Source organism: Salvelinus fontinalis, chromosome 27 (genome assembly GCF_029448725.1).
Source record: "Salvelinus fontinalis isolate EN_2023a chromosome 27, ASM2944872v1, whole genome shotgun sequence".
NCBI lineage: Eukaryota > Metazoa > Chordata > Actinopteri > Salmoniformes > Salmonidae > Salvelinus > Salvelinus fontinalis.
The window spans coordinates 19,810,086-19,824,974 of NC_074691.1; the positions used below are offsets into that span (position 1 = coordinate 19,810,086).

The following is a 14,889-nucleotide window of genomic DNA, read 5'->3' on the forward strand; positions in this document are numbered from 1 at the left end:
TATTTCCTGGTGCAATTTTGATAAACTGCGTACAGTAAGTGTATATTTTGTATTTAAAGAAAATATATATTGCTCATATGAGGTGTATTTGCATTTTATCAGAGCATTTGGCCAGGGCCGGGCATTTGCCTCATGCAGCATAATAGCTATGTGGAATGAGTGTTAGAGTCATGTGCTGCCACGCAGTCGAGGGTGAACAGGGAGTACAGGAGGGGACTAAGCATGCACCCCTGAGGGCCCCAGTGTTGAGGGTCAGCATGGTGTATGTGTTGTTTCCTACCCTCACCCTCTACCATTTCCATTGGCTTAGATAACTAAATGCATGTATTTGATTGCTACCCAATTTAAGCATCCCTTTCCATAAACAGTTTACATGATAATAATAATGTACCTGTTTATTATCAAGGCGTTAACATAAATTCAGTCCATAAAAAATTGCCCCGCAGACATACTGTCCCAGAATGCATCTTGACAATATGGTCTTTGAAAAAAGCAGCGCGGCTAATTCAAGATGGCGGAGATGGACCAGCTAGACGAGAGTAAGTAACAACACGAATTTAACAAGACTTTTAAACTACCAATATAATTATGTGAGGAAATGTTTACTTTAGAACCTTGTATGTGTAACTGTTATTAACTGAATACTTGTCGCACTTTTTTCCTGAAGTGTTTGTAAACTCGTTTTCTAGACGCAAAAGCTAGTGAGCTAACGCTTGTTAGCAAGTTAGCTTGGGAAGCTAACTGCTTACCGAGCTAACAAGCGTTAGCTCACATTAGTACGCCAGCTAGCTGCTCTAAAAATAATTAGACGATTGTCATTATGGCTAACTAAAGGTTAGCAGGCTTGTTGCCCGTTAGTTAACAACCCAGAATTCTAACGTTAGCTAGCTGAGCTTTGTTTGTTTACTTGATTTCTGAATATTTGTATCTAACTTACTTAGCTACATTTAGCTAACTGTTAGCGAGTTACATACATTAAACACTGTTCCCTAAAATAAATCATTCGTGTAGGTGTCTTGCTGTTTAAAAACAAATCGCTTATCAGCAGTCTTATCTGTCAAGACACTGACAGAACAGCCCTCTAATGGGTGATGTGAGGGGTCATACTGCCGGCTAGCTGTCATTTTTCTGGTAACTGTTCTAGCCACAATAACTGCCAATTTCCTTGGTATTTAACAAACATCGATTGTAGAGTTGAAATATGAAAACTGTCCGACCACCTGCTATTCTTTCTATTTGTACCTAGCTAACTACCTTTGTCTAACAAAGTAGCCTTTCTCAATAATTGACCTTGGGTTATTGGGTTAATAAAGATTCAAGTCTCTCCAATGAGCATTGTTTTGTCACAACACTTTTAGTACTTGCAAATACAGATGCCCCTGGGCTATATGGGGACTGCTGACTGGAGCTCATCTCCTCCTCACTATGACACACCCCATTTTAGATTCTAACAAATATGACATTTTATTTGTCCTATGGGTTTTCTTATAGTGCCTGTAGAAAGCCTACACCCCCCGCCCCCCAAAATAAAATGTTCACCTTTTGTTGAATTATAGCTTGAAAAAATACATTTCCTCCCCCATTGATCTACACATCCTACCACACAACTTCCAAGTGAGAGAAATATCCTGGAATGTTTTAGAAAATCAAACTCATAGATTGGTTGAATCTTAAATTAGCTCAGGTGTAACCAATCACCTTCAAAATCGCACACCAAGTTAATTAGCCTCCACCTGTGTTAAATTGTAGTTATTCATGTGATTTCAGGATGATTTCAGGATAAATTCAGCAGTTCCTGTATGTTCCCTCTGCTGGGTTGGACATTGCAGAGCAAACACTTAACCATGAGCACCAATGAGCTTTGAAAAGAACTCCAGGACAAAGTTGTAGAAAGGCACAGATCAGGGATGGGTATAAAAATATCAAAAAAGTCCTAAAATATCCCTTGGAGCACAGTCGAGATGATTTTATTAAGTGGAAGGTGTATGGCATCGCCAAGACCCTACCTACATCAGGCTTTCCTTCTAAACTGGATGACTGAGCAAGTAGGAGACTGGTCAGAGAGGCTGCCAAGAGTCCAAAGGCAACTTTGAAAGAGCTACAGGCTTTTATGGCCAAAACTGGTCAAAGTCTGTAAAGAAAAAGGGAAAGGGGATACCCTAGTCAGTTGCATGATGCATTCAACCGAAATGTGTTGAACACAATTTAACCTGACTCTTCTGAATCAGAGGGCTGCGGGGTGGCAAGAATGAAGCCATTACTCAAGAAAGCCCACCTTGAATCCTGTTTTCAAATTTATTTATAAAGCCCTTCTTACATCAGCTGATATATCAAAGTGCTGTACAGAAACCCAGCCTAAAACCCCAAACAGCAAGCAATGCCGGTGTCGAAGCACGGTGGCTAGGAAAAACTCCCTAGAAAGGCCAGAACCTAGGCAGAAACCTAGAGAGGAACCAGGCTATGAGGGGTGGCCAGTCCTATTCTGGCTGTGCCGGGTGGAGATTATAACAGAACATGGCCAAGATGTTCATAGGTGACCAGCAGGGTCAAATAATAATAATCACAGTGGATTAGAGGTCGACCGATTTGTGATTTATTTATTTTTTTCAACGCCGATACCGATTATTGGAGAACCAAAAAAAGCCAATTTAAAAAAAAAAATATATATATATATATATATATATATATATATATATATATATATATATATATATATTAATAATAATATTTTTTTTTTTGTAATATTGACAATTACAACAATACTGAATGAACACTTAATTTAATATATCAATAAAATCAATTTTGCCTCAAATAAATAATGAAACATGTTCAATTTGGTTTAAATAATGCAAAAACAAAGTGTTGGAGGAGAAAGTAAAAGTGCAATATGTGCCATGTAAAAAAGCTAACGTTTAAGTTCCTTGCTCAGAACATGAGAACATTGGAAAGCTGGTGGTTCCTTTTAACATGAGTCTTCAATATTCCCAGGTAAGAAGTTTTAGGTTGTAGTTATTATAGGAATTATAGGACTATTTCTCTCTCTACCATTTGTATTTCATATACCTTTGACTATTGGATGTTCTTATAGGCACTTTAGTATATAATAATACAATATAAATACATGTATATATTTTTTTAATCGGCCGATTAATCTGTATCGGCTTTTGTCCTCCAATAATCCGTATCGGCGTTGAAAAATCATAATCGGTCGACCTCTAATCTCTACCCCTCCTGCTGTCTCTAGAGAGTTGAAAACAGCAGGTCTGGGACAGGTAGCACGTCCGGTGAACAGGTCAGGGTTCCATAGCCGCAGGCAGAGCAGTTGAAACTGGAGCAGCAGCACAGCCAGGTGGACTGGGGACAGCAAGGAGTCATCAGGCCAGATAGTCCTGAGGCATGGTCCTAGGGCTCAGGTCCTCTGAAAGAAAGAGAGAGTTAGAGAGAGCATACTTAAATTCACACCGGCTAAGACAGGAGAAATACTCCAGATATAACAGACTTGGCCTAGCCCCCCGACACAAACTACTGCAGCATAAATACTGGAGGCTGAGACAGGAGTGGTCGGGAGACACTGTGGCCCCATCCGACGATAGGGCCAAACAGGCAGGATATAACCCCACCCACTTTGCCAAAGCACAGCCCCCACACCACTACAGGGATGTCAAAGTGTTGTGGTCTGACAAAACTACAATTGAAATGCAAAGCGTTACGTTTATCAGGATGAAAAGAAAAATGAATCGAGCGATGTAAAGAAAAGTCCTTGAGGGAAAACCTGCTGCCATCTGCAATAAAGTTGAAACTGGGATGGAAGATTACCTTTTCAGCATGACATCACAATGACCCGATGCACACAGCCAAAGCTACGGTGGAATAAAAAGGTCAGCTAGAATTCTTCTGGGAATGGATTCTACAAAGTATGACTTTCAAATGTTTCTCAGTTGGTATCAAGGGACCTAAAGTGTGGCAGAAATGTTTCCCACATGATTACACCATCGCTACCAGCCTGTACCGTCGACACCATTTAGGATGGGGCCATGGACTCATGCTGCTTACGCCAAATCCTGCCATCAGCATGACTCAACGGGATTCGTTGGCCCAGGCAATGTTTTTCCACTCCTCAATTGTGTTGATCATGTGCCCACTTGAGCCGCTTCTAGTTTTTAGCTGATAGGAATGAAACCCGGTATGGTTTTCTGCTGCAATAGCCATCCGGGACAAGGAAGGATGAGTTGTGCGTTCTGGGGTGCCATACTGCGCCGTTATATGCCGGTTTGTCGCCCGCCTGTTAGCTTGCAAGATTATTACCCTTCTCCTTCAACCTTGCTCATCAACATGCTGTTTTCGTCCACATGACTGCCGCTGACTGGCGTTTTTTTTTGATTGTCGCACCATTCTCGGCAGTGGCGTGCCGTGGGCCGGGGGCCTGGGCCTTCAGTGAGGTACTACACAGTCCCACCCGAATTAATCCACCTCTTATTACCATTATTACGATGCCATGGCTCTAGACACTATACATTTAGACAGAAACGCAGTATAACCAGGCGTTGCGTCACCTTGAAATTGACAAATTGACATTTTTGGGTAAACAGTGTTTACCCAAAAACATGACACAATTAATGAGTCTTCAATATTTCCCTTCACCTTTTCATTGTGCAGCTCCTTTGCCCTGCACGCTTGTTCTTTGAGCTGTAGATCCACTCCGGTGTCCCCAAAAGTTTTCAAAAGCACCATTGCTTGTTAGTGCCCAGCCGTACTTTGGTGTCTCGTTGCTGCCTTGGTTAGACAACTCAAGTTTGCAAAGCCAGTGTGGCTCCAAACACCAAATCGATCACTTGCAAATAATAGGCATTCCCAGCAGTACAGTTTGCAGTGCTTCTCGGAGCCTGTGAGCCATTGACAGCGCTCGTAGTTGAAACTTTGAAAGTGGCGAGCGAACGAAGCCCTTTCCCGCCTGTGACAGGCTTTGTGGCGTCGGGCGACCTCTCCTTACAATGTCTAACTTTTCTTGAAAAGTTCGTCTTGAGAATGGCGTTATAATTATATCCTCGACCAAATCGATATCTTCTCCTTCTGCCATTGTGGGTTGAAAAAACAGCTTAGTAGTACGCAAATTAATTTGTTTATCAAATTCAGTTTCCTAGATCTTCATAGGACCTGCCTCTCAATATTGGTAATCCAATCAAAATACGTGCACGCACTACGCCTGCTAGCTGGCTCCTGTGTAACACTGGAGCCAGCCAGCAGGCGTACAATAGCCAACTCTAAAGCTGATTGGTTGACACTAAATTTTCATTTCCATTCACTATAAGCTACAAGCGCTCGCACTGTTGATTCTGAAGGCCTGAGGGCAGATTTTAGACCCCTGGCAACACATGATGGCTGAATATGATTGGATAAAAGATCTAACATAAAGACCAGCCCTCCAAATGAAGAGTATAACTCTTACTCTGGGGAATAATTGAATACATATTTGTGGGAAAATATATTTAAAAAAAAATTATATTCTGATGATGTTTAGGCCAGCAGAGAAGGCCTTGCAGGCCCTGACGGCCCACCACTGATTCTCGGTAAACTCTAGACACTGTCGTGCGTGAAAGCCCGGAGGCCAGCCATTTCTGAGATACTGGCGCACCTGCCACTGACCACCATACACGCTCAGTCTCTTAAGTCACTCGGTTTGCCCATTGTAACGTTCAACCAAACAGTAACTGGATGCCTATCTGCCTGCTGTATATAGCAAGCCATGGTCACCTGACTCACTGTCTGTAGGAGTGAACCATTTTTGTGACTGGGGTGTACCTAATAATATATCCAAAATCATGAATGAAGTCACTCAATCCTCAAACCCCATCAAATGAGAGAAAGGATGAATAGGAATGCAGGATTTTTTTTTAAAGTGGAGGACAAATTCCATGACAGTCTAGGATCATTCCCCCTCTTCTCTTGATTGCAGGCTCTTCAGCAGAGGCGCTAGTCAGTCTGAAAGGTACTGTAGCTTAACACATTGCATTTATTATCCCTGTCTGTGTATGTAACCTATGTATTGCATATAGTGCATGCCCACGTTGACTGTGTTTTTCCCAAAAGGTTGGAGATGTCAGTCCCTCATTGGATTAGGAGTCTTTAAAAGTCTTTAATTACAAGCTTAAAAATGCAATAAACAGGTGATGTCAGACTCGGAACTAAGCCCATTTGAACTCTTAATTTGTCAACTGTGATAGTCTTAGACCATCAATGCGCTTTATTCACTGATGTCATTGTGTGATGTGGTAAGTATGTAGTTCTAAGTATTAACTCTCCTATCCTGTAAGACTACTGATTGTAGAAGACTTAATAGGAGAAAACAATAATATGGAGACCAGTCCTTTCACCTATGGCAGGGCTTGACATTAACTTTTTTTAGCCATTAGTCCTTTGGACAAGTAGGACTGATTTTAGTTTTTTACTTGTCCGAAACCTCAAGTCACACCATGGGCCAAAAAGGTGACAGAAAATGGTGTTGTATGATACAAGGAACCACTTCACAATAACATTCATTATTATTGACAATGGAAGGCTGCTGGTCTCTGATCCCATGTATAATACAGTATCTCCTGGTTATGTGGTCTTGAGCAAGGCGCTTATTAATTAACCCCCCCATAAAATACTGCACTGATAATCTGTCAACTCTCCACCTGGAGAGCTACCAGGTGTGCAGGCTTTGGCTCCAACCCTACTCAAACACACCAGTCAGCTTATCAAAGTCCTGTTGAGCAGCTGATTTAAAAACATTTTTACAATGTTTTTTTCTAGCAGGGTTGGCGTAAAAGCCTGCACACCCAGTAGCTCTCCTGGAATCTCCTGGAGGATGGTTGGCCTCCCTGCAACACTACTTTTTATGTATTTAATAAAATAATTCCCGCATTCGATGAACCAGGGATCAAATGGCTATGGTGGGCGAGGAAGCGAACTGAGATGTTTATCTATTTGTAAGGTTAAAATGTTCAGTGTTCAGGGAAGATATGGACAGCATAGGAGTTACTTGTCAATAGGGTTGGGCACTATCCATACCTTCATACCGTGCCTTTTGCCACCCTGGGATATACGTTATTAATGGTAGTAATACCATAGGGGTGCTATTTTTGTATATTTTTTCAAATGTAAAAAAAAAAAAAAGACCCAAAAAGGTCACTTAACCGTATTTTTACAAAATGCTAACAAGTAATGTTACTTAGGAATCCCCATAGCGGATGCTAGGTAAATACGGAAGTCCAGAGGACTTATTAATAAATGTGGGGCATTTTAAGCCCCGTACAATACTTTGGCAGAATTACATGCCCAGTATTGAATAGAGGAGAATCACAGCCAATTTTGAGCACTTGAGGGACAGTTTTACAACTGGAGTAAGAAGCAATGGTTTCATCAACTGTGCCGTTTGCGGATATACAAGAGTGCCGGTGGAAAGTTATTTTAGGATATCGGACATGACAATGACATCGATACATACTAATAGTTAACTAGTGAGAACCAACTATACAATGTTTTGAATTGGCCATTAGTTGAGTCTATGTCATTATTTTACCTGCTACACAAATGGCTCTCCCTCTCCTCTGGCAACTGCCCACTGGCGCACACCAGGATTTTCATTGCTGACCAAAAATGTGCTATAACTGGGAAAATAACTCATTAATTAGCAATGGATATCAACAAATGTGCACACACTTTGATCTCAAACGCATCTCGCGACTGCATGATTGAAAGACCGCCCATGCCTGTCAATGTAGGGAGGCCTACAGTAATTATGCTCCGATGCAATTTGCAGAGATTGGGAGGACAGTGTGCAACACATTGCTTCCAGAGGATACTGATCCAATTCTGATTGAAGTAGCCACATGTCATTTTTTTCACTTTTTTGTTGTTGCGTGATTTGGAATTTTTACTTGTCCATTTGGACAACCATATTGTTTTTGTCTGACAATTTAATAACTTTTCCTGGCCAAGGTGACAAGTGTTAATTTTGAGCCCTGTATGGTCATGAAGTAAGGATACTAGGAAAGGAAGATATTTCTGAGTTTTGTGAAATAGACAATGAGAGAGCAGTGGTGATTTGTAAGATGCAAGTTTAATCTATTTTTGATAATGCCACATTTTGTGCATCTCCAGAGGGCAGTCTGTCAAATACTTTGAATGAGAAGCAAACAAAAGCTCACAACACGAGAGGAAGACACACCTTGGTGTCCATGGAAACGGTGAGATGGCCAATCTAGCCCTTCATCACATCTATCCTTTGAAACTCAAGGTCTCCTATTGATTCATCTGGTGGTTCAATCACTGTTAATTAAGTGGACACTGATACTCTTATCAGCACTTCCCATGAACAGTTTGTCCAAGTTACCCTCAATGTTCTGATTTGCACAATCAGTTCTACCTTGACACTTAATTTTTGTTCTAAACAAATCAGTGCCCCTGTTTCATCATAGATGGGGTAGGTGTGTGCCATAAGCAATACTATCTGCACATTTGAGAAACATTTTTATTAAGCATTGACATTATTCTCACCGATATGCTGTCTCTCTGTCTAGCCCACACGGAGCTCCAAGAGGAGCAGACTGTTCAGAGAGGAGGAGGAGCAGCGCCTCCCATCCAGATCCCCTAGAAGGAGCCAGAGGGTCACCTCTGTACCCCAGGTATAGCTCCGGCTCACGGCTGGGCAAAGCAAACCCTGTTGCTTCTGTAAAATAAATGCCTTGCTTTTGGCCAGCATCGTTGTCCTATCCCCCTCTTTGCAAATACACTGCTTTCTTTCAACCCAGAGGTGACAGCATTGCCTCCTATAGATCAACTACTATAGCTCAGGATAACCCAGATGTGCTTTTGTAAACTATTTGGTGACTTCATTATTGTTAATTTGTTTTGATTGTTTTCTTTCAGAAGTTTGCTAATGTGACGACCCCAGATAAGAAAGTGTCTCAGAGAATCGGGCTGAGGTTGAGAAACCTTCTCAAACTTCCTAAAGCACACAAATGGTGCATCTACGAGTGGTTCTATTCTAACATAGACGGGTAAGCTACACTACCACGACAGCTGTATAACTTACACACACACCCAGTGTGTAATTCCTTTGACCACGACAGCTGTATAACTTACACACACACCCAGTGTGTAATTCCTTTGACCACGACAGCTGTATAACTTACACACACACCCAGTGTGTAATTCCTTTGACCACGACAGCTGTATTACTTACACACACACCCAGTGTGTAATTCCTTTGACCACGACAGCTGTATAACTTACACACACACCCAGTGTGTAATTCCTTTGACCACGACAGCTGTATAACTTACACACACACCCAGTGTGTAATTCCTTTGACCTCTGACACCTTTTCCTCCACCCAGACCGTTATTTGAAGGTGACAATGACTTCTGCCTGTGCCTGAAAGAATCCTTCCCCAACCTGAAGACCAGGAAGTTGACCCGTGTGGAGTGGGGTACAATCAGGAGACTGATGGGGAAACCCAGACGGTATTGTTCATTATTACAGCACATTCTCTTTTTAAAGACTGACCTTCCAAATCTGGTTTGCATTTATTTATTTTTCTGTTTCCTTTTGAAGTGAATAGATTGTCCCCATGAATATCCCTTTGTTTTTAATTATTTCGAGACACCAATGATACACATGGACACCATGGATTCTCAGGGAAATATCCTGGAATGTTAATTAAAGAAACCTTCCTTGGTTGTCTTTCACGCACACCAAGTATACCAACTTTTTGTGTCTAATTGACTTAGTTAAATGTTCCCCTTTAGGTGTTCGTCTGCGTTCTTTGCTGAGGAGCGGACTGCGCTGAGACAGAAGAGGCAGAAGATGCGTATGCTGCAGCAGAGGAAGTTTTTCGACGTGGCACACTGCAAAGACCTCCCCGACGAGATCCCCTTGCCGCTCGTCATAGGAACCAAAGTCACCGGTAAAACACTGTAGTGGTGGCAACCAAAATGACTTGTTAAATACCAGCAGCCCTACCCTAAAAGTAGCTATCAGCAAACCTGTAGTCATTGCACCCAAAGTCCCCTTTTAAAGCTCCAGATTAGATGGATTCTGTGTGTTCCAGCTCGTCTTAGGGGAGTCCATGACGGCCTGTTCACTGGGCAGATCGATGCCGTGGATACGGGCGCTGCCACTTACCGTGTGACCTTTGACCGGAATGGGCTGGGCACACACACCGTGCCTGATTACGAAGTGCTGGTACGCCTGGTCTTCATTACTCATTCAGCATTGACATGTTAGAATGAGGGATTCTGACCTCGGCAAACATCAAACACACAGAGAAACCGGAGTCTGTCCATTACCAGCAGTGCTGTTATCAACTTAAAAAGCAAAACATTTAGAAAAATCCTTCAATCACACACATGCTACATGGAAATCTGTAGGAATTCACAAGGGAACAAGAAAAAGACGATGCCAATAAATTACTTCCTGCTGTATTACCAACGATATGGTTGATTTAATTCTGTTGCTTTTTTCCCCCTCCAGAGTAATGAGCCCAACGAGACCATGCCCATCTCAACCTTCGCACAGAAACTGAGACCCTCCCGCTTCCAGAACTTCATGACCCCTCCCAGAGTGACCTATCCCTCTGCCACCACACCAGTCCTCATGGTAAGAAGGAAATGGTGCACATTGTACAGCACCAGTCAAAATTTGACACACCTACTCAATACAGGGTTTTTCTTTATTTTTACTATTTTCTACATTATAGAATAGTGAAGACATCAAAACTATGAAATAATACATATGGAATACTGTAGTATCCCAAAAAGTTTTTAACAAATCAAAATATTTTATTTGAGATTCTTCAAATAGCCACCCGTTGCCTCGATGGCAGATTTTCACACTCTTGGCATTCTCTCAACTAGCTTCATGCAGGGATACAAACTAGTCACCTTTCGGTGAAGTTCGCCTCAAAATAGGTGACCTACGTGATTCGTGTAGATCCGATGAGAAGTTTGTGCGGGGGTGCTTTGGATCACTACTGGCTGTAAGCGAACGAGTGATTCGCCTTTGGAGCAATACTGGCTGTATCCAAGGTTCAGCCAATCGTTCACATAACAATAGAATGCAGCACCCTACTGCGTGAGAGACGCGACAACCAATGTGCTAGTTACGGCATCAGCGCACGCTGAAAGAGCGGAGAGTGGAATGGCAATTTACCAGCTACAACAGCGCTTCCCCTGAACGATAACAGAGGTAGGTGAGAAGCCTGACCACCGAGATGGGGAGTGAGAAGGTGATGAACCGTACTTCATTCGCTGTAACCGAAAAACACCTGGCATTTGGAAAGTTTGAGCTGAGGGAGAAAGTGTGGCGGAACAAGTATTGTTTAGAGGGGAAAGAAACGCACACCTATTTAGGTGAGGTGGTGGCTAGTGGAGTGGAATGGAACGCTTACAAAAAATAAAGGAGAGCCGCACACTCTAGGAGCTCAGATGCAAATATATTTATGCCCAGCGTTTCGACAGACAAGCTGTCATCATCAGGGTATAATGACAAACACTGCGGGATGACTCATTTATATAGTGTCAAAAGACACACAGGTGTCTGTAATCATGGCCGGGTGTGGTCTGATATCATTGGTTAATTCTCAAATTAAAATAGCATACAAAAAACAAATGGATAGCGTACGATCATAGATACAATTTGGCTACATACGCCTACAAACATTTACAATAGCAAAATCACAAGAATGACTTCAGATCAAAGTCTACGTGGAGACTGAAGGGAGCAAGGGTCTTTAAATTAAAGATCCAAGCAGTCTCTCGTTTTAACAATAAATTGTCGAGGTCACCCCCTTTCCTAGGGAGGGTGACATGTTCGATGCCAATATAACGTAGAGACGAAATCGAGTGGTTTTCTTCCAAAAAGTGGGCCGCAACTGGGTAAGAGTTTTTACAACGAATGGTGCTACGATGCTCCGAGATACGTACTTTTAATTTGCGCTTTGTTTTACCCACATAAAGGACAAGTTATAAGATAAATAACTACCTTCGTGGAGCACGTTATGACACCTTTGATTGGGATTTGTTTCCCTGTTTGGGGGTGTTTGAAGTATCTACATTTATAAGTGTCATTACATTGAACACAGCCATTACACTTGTAGTTTCCATCCATTAGGGGTGCAAATAGACATTGTGCAGGGATATCTTGGGGTGGTAAATCAGAGTTTACCAATTGATCTGAGGTTTCTGCCCCGCGAGAATACGACCAAGGGAAAGTATCAGTAATGTGTTTTCGGACCATCATCAGATCTTAGAATGTGCCAATGTTTGAGCACTTTGAATAGCGGGTAGTTAGAACGCAAGAATGATTATTTTTGTGAGTCTCGTTTTGGAACAAGTATTGTTAGCATTTTTAAGTATATTGCTACAGTAGCTGGATCGAAGTTAACGTTGGCTAGCCAGAGAAATGTTGAGCAATATTAGCCAACTTAACTGATCACATAATTGAGTTTATGGTGTGAAAATTAGCTGGCTAATAAGGTCAGACAGCTAACGTTAGCTTGTCTGATGTTGTAACGTTAACTAGCTAACGTTAGTAACCTAACCATTTGCTATAGTATTAGCTGGTATTGCTAAACCCCCCCCTTGTGTGCACTCACGCACACATTCAATTCTTCATTGCTGCGACTTGCTTACTAGTTGAGAATTCTGCTCTTCATTTTGTTGTCATTTTAGCTACCAAAATGATTTTGAAGTGTGCCTTGCAGTCCCAAGATGGAAGGGGGGGGATTTCGGCATGCAAGAAAATGGCCTTGCCGAAGTCTGTCCCCCCCCTTCTAATTTTCTTAATTTGTAACTACAGTTCTGTGGCACACATCAGAGTCAAGTACTTTCTATAGAACAAACTTCACGTCAGGATAGGCAACCGAAATTAATAACTAATGTATGTGTGTTATGTTAAACAGAGGAGGGAGTAAAATGTAGGCTGGGGGAGATTTTCGGCCCAACACAGTTCCTCAAGTTATAACGTGTTAGTTGCATACTGGACCCTGGCAATCTGTATGAAATTTGGTCATGTTAGCGAACTATCTGTAAACTGTTTTCCCTCTACAGTATGTGGGTAATTTTCAGAATTAGTCAATTTGGTGAAAATGTTGCTTGCGTTGCTTGTGGATTCAGTGATGAAGTGTAGCTGGAGCTGGGCCTGGCTTAAGCTGGATGCCACTATAGAGTTGAATGGAACACCAAACACTTTCCCTCTTTCTCACTTTTTCAATACAGTGGATAAAAAGGGTATGCCAGGTGTACTCTCTGCCTGAAAGACATTAATTATGCCAACAAAGGGTATCTTGCTCTCTGGCACATTGTAGAATAAAGTCCAAAGGCAGAAAGTGTACGATGTCATGTGCATTGTAGCCCAAATATGTTTTTGTTGTGTTGAACTTGACAGTAACACTGTGAGGGGGGATTATTAAATGTTTTACTCGGTGAACATCATTTTTGCACACATGTAGCCTTGTGCACTTGATCGACATCTACTATAGTGGCAACTATAATAGAGCAAAAAAATAGAATGCCTGGTTAATTCTATTTCTACTTTAAGATGTTTTTTTTCACAAGTGCAATATTTAGGTGTGTGTGGTCACAAGCGTTCTATTATAAAGGCTGTCATGGCTAACTGCAATAATAGTGTATTGTTTTTTTTCTCAAGACTTGAGTGTCATTTGCAGTCTAGGCAACAAATAACATTGGATTGCTTTCTTTAAAAGAAATGTAGCTGTGAGTTAGGTTCACGTTAACCACTTTATTTTACACACAGACACACAGACAGATCATGTAGATCCTATTTTTTGTTGTTTAATTAGTTAAAACCTGCATTTCACCCTAGCAGAGATTCTTTTTTTTTTTTGCATGTTTCAGTGCAACAAAAAACGTTGCCTTTTTGGGCCCTCACCAGTTTGCATCCCTGTTCATGAGGTTGTTGGAATGCATTTCAATTAATAGGTGTGCCTTTTAAAAGTTAATTTGTGGAATTTCTTCCCTTAATAAGTTTGATCCAATCAGTTGTTGTGACAAGGTAGGGGTGGTATACATAAGACAGCCCTATTTGGTAAAAGACCAAATCCATATTATGGCAAGAACAGTTCAAATAAGCAAAGAGAAATGACATTCCGTCTTTACTTTAAGACATGAAGGTCAGTCAATCCGGAAACTGTTCAAAGGAGACTGTGTGAATCAGGCCTTCATGGTCGAATTGCTGCGAAGAAACCACTAGTAAAGGACAGAAGTAAGAAGATACTTGCTTGGTCCAAGAAACACGAGCAATTTACATTAGACGGGTAGAAAGTTATCCTTGGGTCTGGAGTCCAAATTTGACATTTTTGGTTCCAACCACCATGGCTTCGTGAAATGTGGTGTGGGTGAACGGATGATCTCCATGTGTTTTTCCCACCGTAAACCATGGAGCAGGAGATGTTATGGTGTGGGGGTGCTTTGCTGGTGACACTGATTTTACTTAGAATTCATGGCACACTTAACCAGCATGGCTACAAAGCATTCTGCAGCAATACGCCATCCCATCTGGTTTGCGCTTAGTGGGACTATTATTTGTTTTTCAACAGGACAATGACCCAACACACCTCCAGGCAATGTAAGGGCTATTTGACCAAGAATGAGGGTGATGGATTGCTGTATCAGATGACATGGCCTCCACAATCACCTGGCCTCAACCAAATTGAGATGAGTTGGAATGCAGAGTGAAGGAAAAGCAGCCAACAAGTGCGTAACATATGTGGGAACTCCTTCAAGACTGTTGGAAAAGCATTCCTCATGAAGCTGGTTGAGAGTGCAAAGCAGTCATCATGGAAACGGGTGGCTACTTTGAAGAATATAAAATATATTTTGATTTGGT

At 41.7% G+C, this 14,889-nt stretch overlaps 1 protein-coding gene across 2 annotated transcripts in view; it reads left to right on the forward strand.

Annotated features, from left to right (window-relative positions):
* Nucleotides 1-456: 456 nt before the first annotated feature.
* Nucleotides 457-14,889, forward strand: part of lin9 (lin-9 DREAM MuvB core complex component) — a 20,769-nt gene continuing 6,336 nt past the window's right edge. The window contains exons 1-9 of one of the 2 annotated variants that reach the window (XM_055885181.1): nucleotides 457-539; nucleotides 5,954-5,986; nucleotides 8,143-8,228; nucleotides 8,562-8,666; nucleotides 8,911-9,041; nucleotides 9,381-9,506; nucleotides 9,792-9,949; nucleotides 10,094-10,227; nucleotides 10,516-10,641. In XM_055885181.1, coding sequence (XP_055741156.1) covers nucleotides 512-539; nucleotides 5,954-5,986; nucleotides 8,143-8,228; nucleotides 8,562-8,666; nucleotides 8,911-9,041; nucleotides 9,381-9,506; nucleotides 9,792-9,949; nucleotides 10,094-10,227; nucleotides 10,516-10,641 — 927 coding nt within the window. In that variant the 5' untranslated portion in view covers nucleotides 457-511. The remainder of the gene's footprint in view (nucleotides 540-5,953; nucleotides 5,987-8,142; nucleotides 8,229-8,561; nucleotides 8,667-8,910; nucleotides 9,042-9,380; nucleotides 9,507-9,791; nucleotides 9,950-10,093; nucleotides 10,228-10,515; nucleotides 10,642-14,889) is intronic. The other variant, XM_055885182.1, reaches the window with a different exon arrangement.